Raw genomic sequence first — 15,767 nt, forward strand, 5'->3', positions numbered from 1 at the left:
GGAAAACAAATGACTGTTGGGTGTCTATGGTAATGGAATTACGACGACGAGAAAATCTGGCCATATTTTAGCTCCCCATTAAAAATGTGCTCCGATTGTAATTCCGTTACCATTGAATCGCCCTGTTGTGTGAAGTGTAAATAAAAATCAGAATACAATGATTTGCAAATCCTCTTCAACCTATATTCCATTGAATAGACCACAAAGGCAAGATATTTAATGTTCAAACTGATAGACTTTTTTGTTTTTGTGCAAATATTTGCTCATTTTGAAATGGATGCCTGCAACACGTTTCAAAAAAGCTGGGACAGGGCAACAAAAGACTAGGAAAGTTGATGAATACTCAAAGAACACCTGTTTGGAACATTACTCAGGTGAACATGTTAATTGGAAACAGGTGAGTGTCATGATTGGGTATAAAAGGAGCACCCCCAAAAGGCTCAGCCGTTCATAAGCAAAGATGGGGCGAGGATCACCACTTTGTGACCAACTGCATGAACAAATAGCCCAACAGTTTAAGAACAATGTGTCTCAATGTTCAATTGCAAAGAATTTAGGGATTCCATCATCTGCAGTCCATAATATAATCATAAGATTCAGAGAATCTGGAGAACTTTCTACAGGTAAGTGGCAAGGCCAAAAACCAACATTGAATGCCCATGACCTTCGATCCCTCACTGCATTAAAAACCAACATCATTGTGTAAAGAATCTTACCTCATGGGCTCAGGAACACTTCAGAAAACCATTGTCAGTTAACACAGTTCGTCGCTACATCTACAAGCAAGGTTGGGTAGGATTACTTTGAAATGTAATCCAAAAGTAATCAGATTACAAGTAATCCAAATGTATGTACATACATACATGTAATCCACATGTATTCTTTCAAAGTAATCCTACCCAACCCCTGTCTACAAGTGCAAGTTAAAACTCTACCATGCAAAGTGAAAGCCATACATCAACAACATCCAGAAACACTGACACCTTCTCTCGGCCCGAACTCATTCGAAATGGACAGACGCAAAGTGGAAAAGTGTGCTGTGGTCTGATGAGTCCACATTTCAAATTGTTTTTGGAAATCATGGATGTCGTGTCCTCCAGACAAAAGAGGAAAAAGAGCTTCTCTCAGAATTTAGAAGAATAGGCCCGAAAGAGGTTTCTGTAGGAAGTATTTTAAACACAGGGTCAAGTAGGAGGGGGAAGTGTTGGCTTTTTACTGTCAGTACTTGAAAGTCACTGTACTCATCGAGAGGATTTAGTACTGCTATAACGGACTGATGCAGAAGGTGGCAGCAATGCAACAATAAGGATAACGGCTGTCTTTACACGAAGAAGAAGAAGAATGTACCATTTCGCTTTCCGTAGAACAATGGTGGTTTATGTTATAGGGGTAAATGTTTTTATGCTGTGATTTACAAATCTTATTGTTAGTAAAGGATATCACATTACATAAGAATATAATAAAAAATTGTCATAAATCTTTAATGTGATCTTGACATACTCCGATTTCTAGCTTTTGTTTTTTGTTATTTGTCGTTGCACTTTTCATACTCTCCCCGTGTCAGACTTGGTACAGTCCGGGATCTCAAATCGTTTTTTGCGGGAGGCGTCATAACACTGCTGCTGTCATATATTTCAGCACAATGAGGTGAGAACTATGAGTTATTCTACACAAATATAGGATGCTGCCTGATATAAACGTTGCATTATTTTGTATACAGCGTTTGTAGCTTCATGGCCGACGGTACCACTTTTGCTCTTAGCTAGTTATGGCTGAAAGAGGACACAAGTCAAACTAAACCATAAAGAGCAGCTTTAAGTACTGCTAGGTGCGAGTATAAATACATCAATAACAAACGCTTTCTGAAACAGAATTGTCTTACGTATGTGTAAATATTCCTTCAGTTTGTAACGCTGCTCCACAGAGACACCTGCTGGACAAAAGAATAGTTTTGATTAGTGTTTTTGTAAATTAATGTCATCATCAAAATCCAAAGGTGTAAACACACACAAGCTTGACATTTATTGCATTCAAACAAATGTTTTGCCTCTTTTACTGAGCTTGCACCCTGGCTTAATGGACACTGTTATTTATGCCATAAAGGAAGCAGACAAATGTCAATTTCAGGGTTTCTCTTGTAACTGAAAATCTGATATCAGATCCTGTTCCTAGAAACTCTGGGTGCCCTTCTGTCATCTTTTTCTGTTGTGCATTTAGAGACTGTGAATATGTGAAGGCCAAAAGACCTTTCACCCAACTTCCGTATATTTGACCGGAAATACGCAATCGTTGTGGAAAACTTTTTCCAGCAATAAGTAAACAAATACAGTAAAACCTTAGAAATTGATGAGTAAAAGTCATCATCGTGTAATAAACTATAAACCAGATACTCACACTCACTGGGCAAAAACAAAAGTGACAGTGCTTTTGTATGGTTTTCAATGTAATAAACACCGTATATACTGAATTTTGTATAACGGATTTTCTTTCTCATTAATTTGAGGAAAGTGGGTACAGTATTTCCGTGATTAAAAGACCAGCTGTTTTTTTTTTTTGTTTGTTTTTTTTTGGAAACCGTGCTCAGACACAGGACCCGCAGCCTGATGTGCACCTGCTAAATCAGAGACACAAAGGTTGTGATTTGTCACTTTTCACTCCATCTCCTGTCATATTTTAAAAGTTTTGCAGTGCGCATTCTGATTTGGATTCAAATACGTTTGTACAAAAGTCCGCAAATATGACAAACTTCACAATACAAAGTTGGAAAACGCAGCTGAAATGACTTGCATTTCATGGAGAAACATTGTACAACCTGTACCTTGGATTGGAGGTACAGTAGATGATTTGAAGAAAGAATCCCTTATTGGGGAACAAATCCAGAAAGCATAATCCAGAAAAACTGCCATGAAAACTCTTTAGTTTAGTCAGATTGTAATCTGTGACATGCCTATAAATTTGTGTTATATTGTTTTGACTTCTGGTTGTCACTTGTTCTAGATTTCATTTTGATTTACGTATACAGACTAGAGGATCATGGATTAGGGAGAGAGTCAAGGGTAATTATGGTATTCTGCTTTGTTTCTGTTATATGGGGAAAAAAATATATTTTTGTACCTTACGTCTGTGACTTGTATTTGAAAATAAAAATTATATAAAGAAAAAAAAGGTGCCATGGAGAACTTTAAATTGCCATGGAGTTAAAGAGCCACAGACAATTAAAAAAAAAAAAAAGCTGCAGACGATTTTAAGGAACCACTCCACAGTAGACTTAGAAAAAGAGTGACTCAACTAAATGTAATCTTTTTAATGCACATAATGCCCATTGCTTATTTAAGCCAGGCCTTTATTTATTTATTTATTTCAGAAGAATTTTTGACCTAGTCATGAAATGAGGTAGGTCCTGATTCAGTATTCCTATAGATGGTTCGGCACCTCCTGACTGTAACTAATCCGTTACATACATGTAACAGATTTTGTCTGTTTTATACATATAACGGATTTCGACTATAATGGACAAAATTCGCTGATCCACCTGAATCCATTATGTGCCAGGTGTGTTTTTCTGTTGTGTTGGCAGTTCACAGGAACTCCTTTTCACAGTGGATTCCATATTCCTGTTATTGAGAAAAAAGGTCTATGAGGCATTAAATAATACTTAACTCATAGGTTAAGGTTCTCCGTCACCATGACGGATTTCCGTCATTTGGAAAATTTAACCACACATACGCGTCCGCACGTGCTGTCATGCGTGTTTTGGGGCAGAAATATGATAGTCTCACTGTCAAAGCAACATCCCATTCTGCGCTAATCAAAGCAGCAGGCAATGTCAGCATGGACTGCGGAGGAAGGGACTGTGTGAATTTTCCTTCCTCTCTGTTCTGTTTGCCATGAGCCACGGTCCTCCTACTCCCTGTCTTCATGGGAACATTGGCAGACCTTCCCCAAGAAGAGTGGGGTGTGGCTTTGCTTTGAACCAATGAAGCATTGATCCGTCTCACTGTTTCGATGGTTTGTTGTATTATTTCGCTTTATCTTAATTTTGCCCCACTAAAACCCAAAAGAACATATGTCTGTGAGTAATATTTACCTTTTTTTATATTAAGCCGACCTGTTATGGTCTTCTAAAACAGTTGATAGATGTATTTTATAACTTAAAACGGGACCGATGCTAACACATTAGCATATCTATGGCATTTTCAATGTTAAAGTTAGCATTAAGCTGCACAGTTTGTGTGCATTTGTTTTCTGTATAATAAATAATTAATGGCTTAGTGTTTGTTGTCGTAAAATAGTCATATGTATTACGAATTGTAATTTTTTTTTATTTATTTTTATGTATATATTAATAATAATAGCAACAACAACAAAAGTAATAACTATTATCATATACCTATAAATGGTACGCCAATATGATTGGATAAAACACTAAAGAATAATAGCAATACACCCTTTTCGCAGAGGGTAATATTTTTCATACCACCCGAGTAGCCAATCCGGCAGCTGAGCGGTGCCACGACGAAGAGGCGCGGTCAGTGGAACTGTGAAATACTAGTGAGTCACCTATTAATAATTTCTTATGTGTCCAACCTCGTAGGTGGATCGTTAAAATTAAATTCGTTAGTTCTAAAACCCATCATAATTATTTATAGGAAAACGTTATATTTTTTCCTACTAAGGTTTGAACTTTGAGTGTTTACACAGAAGAGAAAAGTGAGAAAATGTTAATGCCTGTTTGAGAAAAGTGTATAGTGAGGGCTTTTACAGCCTTAAAACATCTATAATAATTGTAAAAAATAACGCTGACTACTTCGCGGATTTTGCCTATCGCGGGTTATTTTTAGAACGTAACTCCCTTTGCAGTGCAATTTTGCATGCTTCTTCTTTTGTTTTTTTAACAGCGCATTGTGTTCTGCGTCCTTATCAGGCGGGCGGGTCGCGGCACCGGTCGGCATCACAGTGATTGCTCTCACTGCCTCCGATGCGCTTAAATGCCGCAGCGGGCCACTCACACCGCCCCCCTGTCTGCTGTGCCGAGCTGCATCCAACTCCAGCGACAGGTCCAGAGACTACGCTCGCTGTTTTGATGCGCAGTGCCCGCTGCATGGTCTTGGTAACCGCAGCTGCAGAGCTCCGTGGCCATGACTTGGATTCATTGTGGGTCCCGCTTCCGTACCCCCGGAGGCAGTGAGTGAAGGGAGAGCATGCGCATTGTGTTCTGCGTGCATTTATCATTTATTTTTAGGGAATTGCTGGCATTGATTTTTGCCAGGAAAAAATTTCAGTCAGATGAAAATTGTGAGGAGGCCCTGGGGAAGACCCAGGACACGCTGGAGGGACTACATCTCTTGGCTGGCTTGGGAACACCTTGGGGTTCCCCCGGAGGAGCTGGGGGAGGTGTGTGTGGATCGGGAGATCTGGGCGGCTTTGCTTGAGCTGCTGCCCCCGCGACCCGACTCCGGATAAAGTGGAAGAAAATGGATGGATGGATGAAAATTTATTGCTTTAACCCATGACTTAACTATTCTCAAGGTCGAGCATTACCCCAGCGTCCTCTCGTGGCTGGTGAACACATTGCCAAACTCAGTACAAATACATGTAATTTGGTCACTTTTCAAAGGGGTCAGACTCATCAATAAAGTCAGTTTAAAGTATAGGTGACAACGAAAAATGTGCACCTCTAAATCTGAGGCCATGGTTCTCAGCAGGAAACCGATGGATTCAAGTACCTCGGGGACTTGTTCATGAGTGAGGGGTCAATGGAGCATGAGATTGGCCGAAGAATCGGTGCAGCAAGGGACAGTATTGTATTCGCTGTAAATAAAAACAAAAGGCAGCTTAGCCAAAAGGCGCAGCTCTGGATCTACTGGTCAGTCTTCGTTCCTACTCTCACCTGTTGTTATGAGGGTTGGGTCATGACCAAAAGAACTAGATTGTGGGTACAAGTGGATGAAATGATTTCCTCAGTAGGCTGGCTGGTCATTATCAGTGGCATAACATGATCTTAAAACAACATCAACAATTATATTGTGACAATATTATATTTATCATGGTATTTCTGAAGCAGTATATCATCCAGCAATATTTGTTACCGTGACAGGCCTATTTGCATGTGCCTGGTCCAAAGTACTGTGAATGGATATAGAAACACTAAGCCTTTTATTCGGTGTGCATTGTTTATTATGTATTCTTCCTTTTTTTTTCCCACAGTGCCAAAAAAGGCAGAAGAGTAAAAGTGGTTGCTGGTCATCACACTGGTTCGGTCAGTTCATCAATGGCCAACGTACACGATACGTGAAAGCATAGCTGTAAGCTCTCTGTCTGTAGATGGATATCTGTCAACTAGGGATATCCCGATCCAGTCTCAACGATTGGTATCAGGTTCAATGAAGGCATATTTGCACTGATTATAATCCCCAATCTGTCTTCAGCCTGTTGCTGAAGTGACATATCGAGAGTGCTGATGGGCACGTCTCTATTCAATGCGTTCTAGCTCACCAACAGTGTGGCAGTGCATTTCAAAAACATATCCATGCTCTACTGCACTTCATATATGCACCATATCTATCTTTAATGGATGCCACTCCACTGTTTATAGCTTCTGTGTAGATTTTTCCCAATTCAGATCAGGGAGACAGACACCCTCTCTACTTTTAAGATTAGGCTTAAAACTTTCCTTTTTGCTAAAGCTTATAGTTAGGGCTGGATCAGGTGACCCTGAACCATCCCTTAGTTATGCTGCTATAGACGTAGACTGCTGGGGGGTTCCCATGATGCACTGTTTCTTTCTCTTTTTGCTCTGTATGCACCACTCTGCATTTAATCATTAGTGATCGATCTCTGCTCCCCTCCACAGCATGTCTTTTTCCTGGTTCTCTCCCTCAGCCCCAACCAGTCCCAGCAGAAGACTGCCCCTCCCTGAGCCTGGTTCTGCTGGAGGTTTCTTCCTGTTAAAAGGGAGTTTTTCCTTCCCACTGTAGCCAAGTGCTTGCTCACAGGGGGTCGTTTTGACCGTTGGGGTTTTACATCATTATTGTATGGCCTTGCCTTACAATATAAAGCGCCTTGGGGCAACTGTTTGTTGTGATTTGGCGCTATATAAAAAAAAATTGATTGATTGATTGATTGATTTTTGTTTGTTTATTAATTCATTGTCTACTTAACGGTACTTCTCTTCTTCTATCTGGTTATTAAGTGTGACGTAACGCATCATGTGATTTTCAACTTTCGGCTCCAAACAAAAAAGGTGCGCTGTCATTAACATTGAGAACTGCATTGAGACAGTCTGATCAGGCTGCACTTAAACAGTTGCACACAGACAACAGCATTAACATCGCAACATAAAACTCTTTGTATATTGTGCCTAAAACTCTCCTGGATATATTAACTGGGTTTTTAGACATTGTTATTGCGTTTGTTTTATGTAAAAATGCCAGAAGCTCAGGTCGTTTCTCCGTTATTTTCAATGGGAATTGCTGTGAGCTGTGATCGCTTCCTGTTCATGTCGTTTGGGGGGAAAGTGAAGTTTGCACTTAACGTCCTGTTTATTGTAATAAATAATTTTTTTATTAACAAGCAGATGTATATTTTACCTGTGCATAATAAAATATTAAAAGAAAAAAAGTTTTATTAAGTGTTCTGACCATAGAACCAGACAAATGCGGTTAATGGAGATGGAGGCGGAGAAGGGAGGGACAGAGGTTTGCGCACACTGTAAACACAAACTAAACTTAAACTGTAGATCCTTAAAAGGATCATACAGACGTAACTTTAATTGTAATTTTGCAGGTCTTTGGACCCGGAAACAGATTTATCACATGATGCGTTATGTCAGAGCTTAACAACTGGATAGGGTTTATTGGCAGTTGGTAGCCGGTTGGCATATTTCCAACACTAACTGGAAAGGAGTGTGTACCGATACCTGGGCACTGGGCCGGCCTCGTTTTGCGCACAACTCCAGTAACAGTGGCCTTGATGATCGGAATCGGTTTATGAGCCAATTTTCATCATTTGCAAGAAAAGCCTCATGTTCCCTGAATACACGGTCACGTCAGATTGCACCATTTGAAAGGTCCTTTAACAATGCTCACACAGCCACTGTTAGTGCCATTTTGCGCATCACTTTGTGCATGCTTTTACATCCATCCATATAATTGCAAACACGTGGGTGTGTTAATTGCTCATCTTTTTGTTGCTGATGTGCACATCACTCTGATGGCTTAATGTTTTCACACTATTAACAGTTCCCAGCATCACCTCCGTGTGTCAGCAGTGGAACAATAGCTGTAGAAACGTGCATACGCCAGCCAAGATTTTTGTGTGACGCATCGCACATTTCCACAGTCATTTCACTTTTGATACATCTGAACGTTGGCGTGGCGACAGATGTACACTACGTTTTTGTGCGTATGCACGCTTTGTACATGAGGCCCCTGGAGTGGATGAGTTTCACCCTGAGATACTGTTCAAATATCATGGCTGACATACCTGTGCAAAAGATGCAAGCAGCGGAAATGAGATTCCTCCACAGTCACAGGACAGGGTGAGGAATTCAAATATCAGGGTGGAACTCTGAGTATAGCCATTGCTCCTTCGCATTTACAGGATGCCTCCTAGTCTTACAGGCACATCCAGCTGTGAGGAGTTCCTGGCGGAAGTCTCACAACATGCTAGAAGGATTACGTCTCCCAGCTGGCTTCAAAACGCCTAGGGATTCCCCCCGAGGAATTGGAGGGCCTTTGAAGGATAAGGATTAACATGAATTACTAATTAATTAATTATTAATACTATTATTATTATAAATTACAAATTCATTAAATTAAATAACATGACATGATTGCGATGTGTCGAAGAAATCTGCGACTTCTTCTATTTCTTTGCATTTACTCAGAAAGGCGAGAAAATAAAAAGAGCAAACAGGCTACTGCAACAAGTTGCGTTTCGGTTGCCATGTTAACAAACGGTGAAGACGGCAGTTTGACACGGGCAGTTTTTCCCCCTAAGGTGGAGGGGTGTCTCAATTCATAGGGCAAGAGGCATACCCCTTCACGTTACCCCTTGTTTTAAAGGGGTAGGCATAGGGGTAGGGCCAAAGGGAAGGGGTACAAAAGAGAATTGAGATTGGGGGCAAGTCTGTCTGCCCCAAGTCCCAGTGTGATTTCTGAGTAAAATGCTCTACAGTATCAGGTCCGTTGCAACAAGGCAAGCAAACCAATTAATTGCCTTAAGGCCCAACCTGGCCTGGTGCCCCCAGACAATGACTGGTTAGGAATTTTATGCAGCGACAAACTATGTGAGCACCTCTTTAAATTCTGTGACAGTCAATGCAGGAAAGTGCAGCAACACTGTTATCAGAATCCCCCTCAAGGGGGCCCCTCCCACAGTAGCCAGCCACATGACGTAGCTCAACTCGAAGGGTGAGGTGAGCGCAGTTGCATGGTGGAGCTCATCTCGACTCGTTCATACGGGACTCGGGACACAGCATAATACAAGACTTCAGCAATCATGAAGCAGAGTTATATGTCAGGAAGCCAGAAAAGAAAGAAGAGAAAGGAAGAATAAGGAAAAAAAAAACAGGACAGTGGTAAGTGATAATTTGCATTGGATAAATTAGGCCTACGTGTCAACAAAATATATTGTTTGTGTTAGCTCCCTGCCTGGCTGTGATATTAACAGTGTTGCATCTTCATAAATGATTAATGTCCACTCACGAACTGAGTTTCCCATAAAATAATCTAATTAACCACACTCCACTTCCTTGGTCTCACATCACCCTTTGCCAGTTCCGATCAAGATATCAATTGCCTCAAGGTGCTTTACAAGAGTACATGTTATGGTTAGAGGTCTGGACAGGACGGGACCGGTTAAGGCTATAGACCCAAATGTTGGGAGCAAGGAACAGAACGGGTTGTGAATGAAAAGATGTTTATTTACAAAAAGGGAAATAATAATGCTGCGCTGGGGGTGCCTGCAGAGTGGAGAGTCAGCCCGTGCATGGCAGTGGAAAATAGGGAGCTGCAGGCTCCCGAGCTAGTCTTGCAACGGAACTGAGATATTGAGAGGTTCAGAGCCATGAACTAAGTGGAACGCACAGAGCTGAGACCGGGAGCTAGGAGAACGGACGAGAAAGATGGTGAGTGATTGCACTCGTAACACAGGATGCCTTCAACAGTTTACAGGAGGCTTAACAAAGAAGTGTTCACAGTTATGGAAATAAGGTTTGCTGTTCAGGAATCATTCACAGTTCATGAATTATCTTCTGAGGTCAGAGGTCAAGTGCCGCGCAACTGTGATGCAGTTCCAATTAAGTGGGACTTGACGGCTTGAAAGGTTCTTAGTAGTTCAGTGTCACAGTTCATACAGTTCTTGGGAATATTTCTTGGACATGCAGTCATAGGCAGGAATGAGTGGGAGCGGAAATCCCACAGAGACATGAAGGAATTTAACTGGAGTGGATCAGTGCCGCGCGCTCTGAGCTGAGAGCCGGAGAGTTCCAAAGTGACATTGCTGTGCAGCTAGACGTGGAACCAGGGATCAAGGCAGTGTGAGAGCCACGCAAGATAGCATCTGGAACATCAGGAAAGACACTATGCTGTAATACAGGAATTAGAGAGCTGGCCAAGTTACCTTGAGTACAGCTGCGGGAAGCTCCATCGTCTTAGCACATAGGAGCAGCAGGAAGACGAGGTCAAGGTCAGGAGTCTCGGAAAGCACCAGGCAGGACTGGAACACTAGGAAGATGATCGTCAAGTATCTGACAACCGTGAGCTGAAAGTCTCAGTTTAAATAGCCTGCTGCTCATGAGCCGCTCATACATGGCAGGTGTGCGGCCGTGATGAGCAGTGAGGTGCAGCATGTGTGAATCAGCTCTGAGTGCACCATCTGGGGGGAAAAACTCACAAACTACAACTAGGTTAAAAACAGGATTGGAAGGCAGACCATGACAGTAAGGTCTAACCTTACACACCCTCTTAGCACTCTCATTGGCACCAATTCAATAACCATTTGTTCACCTTCTCTGACTGCATGTCCCTTGATCCTGAAATCAACACACATCAGCAAGGCATCGCATGGAGTGACAATGTGCTAAATGCCCAGATCCTGACAAGTACTGGCCTTCCCACCATGTCCACACTGCTCAGATAATGTAGGCTGCATTGGCTTGTCCATGTGTATCGGATGGGAGATGGCCATTATCCCAAAACGATATCCTCTTGCAAGACATCTGTTGGCAAATTCTCAGCTTCACTACCAGGCTGTCTGCAAACGTGAGGTGAAAGTTCTGGACATTGACACAGAAATGGGAGAAGGCAGCAGATGGTGCAGTATGCTCCACAAACAGTTGAGGTTGACTGAAGAGTACATCCTAAGGCTGGCCAAATGGGAAAAAGCCAGCTGGAAGGTGTGTCCACAGGTAACCAACTCCACAACCAATTTCATCTGCATCCGGTGTGGTGGGGACTGCTGTTCCCAAATTGGACTTTTCAACCAGAGCTGACATCACTTCAGCCGCGTCACTTTTCAGGATGCACAACCCCCTACAATGGCCAATTCTTCTACTACTACTACTACTACTGCTACTACTACTACTACTACTACTACTACTGACACCTGGCAGTTAGAAGTAAACTACCATCATCACATCCAACCTTAATTTAAGTAAATGCTACTACAGTGCTACACACAGTGGATGTGATGTGAAGTATATTAAAACAAAAACTGCTTCTTTTGTTAAAAAAAACATTAAGGAGTAGTTATGAGTACAGGTAGTATTTTTTTTTTTTCTTCAGGCATTGCAGAGCTGTTCAGTTTTCAAGCACATTGACTTTAATGTACTTGTGTGCTCTGTGCATCTGTTTGGGACTCATCCTGGCAGATACGCAACGGTAAATAAATTGAATTGAAGACCAAAAAAAAAAAGGGCCTTCATTGGAAAGTCCCTATCCTCAGTAGAGTTATTTCATACTACCAGGGTTTCCCCACACATAGACCTTACTTGCGCAGGCTGCCTTGTTATATTTTAGCATTTTTTAAAAATCAGTGTGAGAGCATGACACAAGAAACAAATATTTGTTTTTAGCTACTGACTGAATTTTTATTGTCTTGCTGTATGATGTGTTCATTTCCAGAAAAATTCATCTTCAGATCATTTGGATTGCCCAGACCTTTCCAACATAGAGAGAGATAGCTTCCTGAAGAGACTCCAGTGCGATTATGGTGAGTGCATTGGCTAGACACACACTGAGTCTGACTCTTTCTCTGCAGGCTGATATGAACGGGTCATTTCAGAGCTGCGTGCACTTGAGAAGTTAGGTCTCACAGTATCTGCTGGTCATGTCAAACAGGGTGTGTGGTGAAGCGGATGGCAGTCTGGTCTAGGGATGGGGATCGAGAACCGGTTCCTTTCGGGTATTGTTAAGAAATGGTTCGATTCACCGACATCAATAACCTCCCTTATCTGGGAATTGTTAAGTAAATGATTCCCAGATAAGGGAATCGTTTACTTAACTGTATCCTTGATCTCTCTGTCCAGAGATCAAGGATACAGTGACCTTCAGAGTGGCCATTGTTTTTGGGGGAGTTTGTCAGGAAAATGATAATTTCTCTACATTGATTACAGACCCTGCAGCGGGTCTGTAATCAACTTTTCTGCAGCGCGGCTTTGCTTTGAACCTTGAACCAATCGAAGCAGTGATTTGCTGATCGAAGCATTGCTTCGATCGTTGCTTCATTTATTAATTTTTTTCTTTCGCTTTCCCCCGCTAAAACCCTGAAGAGCATATGGCTGTGAGTTTTACCTTTTTTATGTTAAACCTACCTGTTATGGTCTTCTGAAACAGTTGATAGATGTATTTTATAACTTAAAAATGGGACCGATGCTAACACGTTAGCATGTCTATGGCATTTTCAATGTTAAAGTTGGCATTAAGCAGTTGCAGCTGTCAAGCATTTGTTGTCGTAAAAGAGTCAAATGTATTACAGATTGTAACATTTTTTACACTTATTTTTGTTTAGATATTAATAATAATAGCAAGCACAACAATAATAGTAATAATAACTAATCTAATGATTTTATACAATTTTAGAGAGAGACAAAAAGAACCTGAATAAAAACACAACAGAAAATATAAAACCAACTTACAATGAACATACATAAATAAATAAATAAATACATACATACATACAGAAATAAGTGTTTCCTCTGAACACCAAGTGACTCTTACACCTCCATTTCATCCCTGTCTTATTTAAGTTTAATGACAGTTTGTTTTGGTCAAACCATATTTTCAAAGTGTTAATTTCTTCAGTGTTTTCCTCCAGAACTGTCTGCCAAGATAGGAAACTGCTGCGTCCTAGTAAAAGCAGAATACTACTGGAATGAATTTGAATAAGGAAAGTTGTTTTTTTTTTTTTTTTTTCTTTCCTCACCAAAATGGATGCTCCACTCACTGCAGTTTATCGTCTGGAATAGTCCCAGATTGCATTTCAGAGCTTCTAGAATTCAAACATTTTCATGCACGTGGTGTTGGGGGGTAATTTTGGGTTTCAGCTTTTTTTTGTTTTTCACCACTTTCATCCCTGAATATTTGAAATCGTGAGTCACCTTGAGCGGATTAAAGTTACTAACTGGGACTCCTGTCTAGTTGCGAGAAAGAAACGAGAATTGTCCTCCGTTCTGTTCACACAGCTCCAAACGCTGCGCGGCTCTCTGCCGAGGCAAGTTAGAATGATAGAATCCAGTCGGAATTAATAACTTCAAAGCGAAACACCATTTTGTTTATCAAGACCAAGGATACAGTTACCAGTTTCATATTTGTTTGCTTTAAGACTCAATGAAATACATAGAAAACCTGCAAAGCCTACTTTTAGTACAAAATTCACAAGCGGTATTGATAAGGGAATCGATAAGGAATCGGATACTAAGCAGAATCGATAATGGCATCGATATCGATAAAATCTTATCAATACCCATCCCTAGTCTGGGCCCATAAGATCTGGTTGCGTGATGTGGTTATCAGATCAACCTGCAGATGCGTTTCTGCTCCAGTCAGTCTGAGACCTTTTGCCAACTTTTAATCTCATGATGTGTGGTTATGCTAAGCCTGACCTGCGTTGGATCCGATGTTGATGTAGTTCAGGTGTTGGATATTGGAAGGACAGGACCGATCCAGTGAATTGATCCAAGCCTCCGCTACATCGTCAAATGAATGCATGATGTGGTGAGAGTACTTTGCTTCTGAATTGCCAGCATGACATGCATAAAATTAACCTTCAAAATTCTAGTAGTACTACTGGCAAAAACAATGATTTCTGTGCATTTTAATGAGTGGAAAGTACTTGGCTTCACTCAGAATTCCATTTTCAAAGGCGTTACACACCACTGCAGCCTTCTGTATAAAAAGAGGCTTAGTTGTAGATGTCGCTGCCTGGCTGAAAAAAAAATTATTGTAAACATACGGCGTGTTTATTGAGTTAATAGTTGGTGAAGAAAGATCAAATCTCTCTGGGTGCGTAAAAAATGAACTGCAATTCTTTGCTTTTTTTTTTCTTTTTCTTTTTTACACTGAGCACAAAGGACTTTTTTTTAAACTGATCTTTGCTGTCTGTCATTTTTGCATTTCATAAAAAACGCTGTAAAACTTTGTCTTCATTTTGGAGTGCCTCACAGCTTTGTGGTCTTGGATGGCTGACGCCAGATGATAACAACAAAGCTCAGTTTTCTTTAGGGATGGGTATTGATAAGATTTTATCAATATCGACACCATTATCGATTCCCTTATTGATACCTCTTATGAATTTTTTGTGTAGTAAAAGTAGGCTTTACAGGTTTTCCATGTCTGCGGGTCAAAGAACTTATCGTGCATCCGCTCTGTGGAACGGTCTTCCTGCGAAATCTGTAGTTTTTGTCAAAAGAATTTCCTTTCAGACATTAAATGGCATGAATGCCTTTCCATACATCTGAGCTGAGCTGAGCTCTTGCAGCTGCTGTGCTGCAGATCAGGATGTAATTCATAAAGAATACAGCACGTCTCATTTTGAGAGGAAAAAACGTTTTAGTCAATTGTAGTTTCTTGTCTGTATTACAATGTTTGTAAGAGGTGTCATTTTATTTAAAGCAGCAATTCGTTTTGAAGTTATTCATTCCAACCGGACTCTGTCTCGGCAGAGAGCCACGCAGTGTTTGGAGCTGTGCCAACGGAACGGAGGACAATTCTCGTTTTTAACTGCAACAAGACAAGAGTTCCAGTTAGTGACTTAATCCACACAAAAGCGACTCACGATATTTAATGGCTTTGAGAGGGGTTAGAAGCGGACTTGCCGTTTCTGTAGAGCAGCGAATCAAGAACCAACGAGCTAGTGGATCAAAGCATTTCTTCATGGTTCATGCTTCAAAGTCGCGCTGCAGAAACGGTTGATTACAGACCCGCTGCAGGGTCTGTAATCAACGTAGAGGAATGATCATTTTCCAAAGAAACACCCTCAAAAACAACGGCTGCTCTGAAGGACCGATAAGGGAATCATTAAGCAAAAAGGCTATTGATATCGGTGGATTGAATCATTTCTTAACGATACTCGAAAGGAACCAGTTCTCGATACCCAACCCTAGTTTACTTCTGTGTGCACTGTGCATGTCACACTTAACCAACCCCGGTCCTTGTATCACTGAGCAATCTGCTCTACGGGGCACTTCAGAAATTTTTATATATTTAACTGTTGTTCGTTCATTCATTCATTTATTTCCTGGTGCTATCTGGGTTGGTGTCACAGTG

General features: G+C 41.1%; 1 protein-coding gene across 1 annotated transcript in view; it reads left to right on the top strand.

Moving 5' to 3' along the window:
• The first annotated feature begins 11,182 nt into the window (after positions 1-11,182).
• cenpu (centromere protein U) overlaps positions 11,183-15,767 on the top strand; it is a 47,940-nt gene continuing 43,355 nt past the window's right edge. Inside the window, exons 1-2 of the mRNA XM_034180969.1 lie at positions 11,183-11,410; positions 12,126-12,213. Of these exons, the coding sequence (XP_034036860.1) occupies positions 11,183-11,410; positions 12,126-12,213 (316 nt within the window). The remainder of the gene's footprint in view (positions 11,411-12,125; positions 12,214-15,767) is intronic.

Source organism: Thalassophryne amazonica, chromosome 11 (assembly GCF_902500255.1).
Source record: "Thalassophryne amazonica chromosome 11, fThaAma1.1, whole genome shotgun sequence".
NCBI lineage: Eukaryota > Metazoa > Chordata > Actinopteri > Batrachoidiformes > Batrachoididae > Thalassophryne > Thalassophryne amazonica.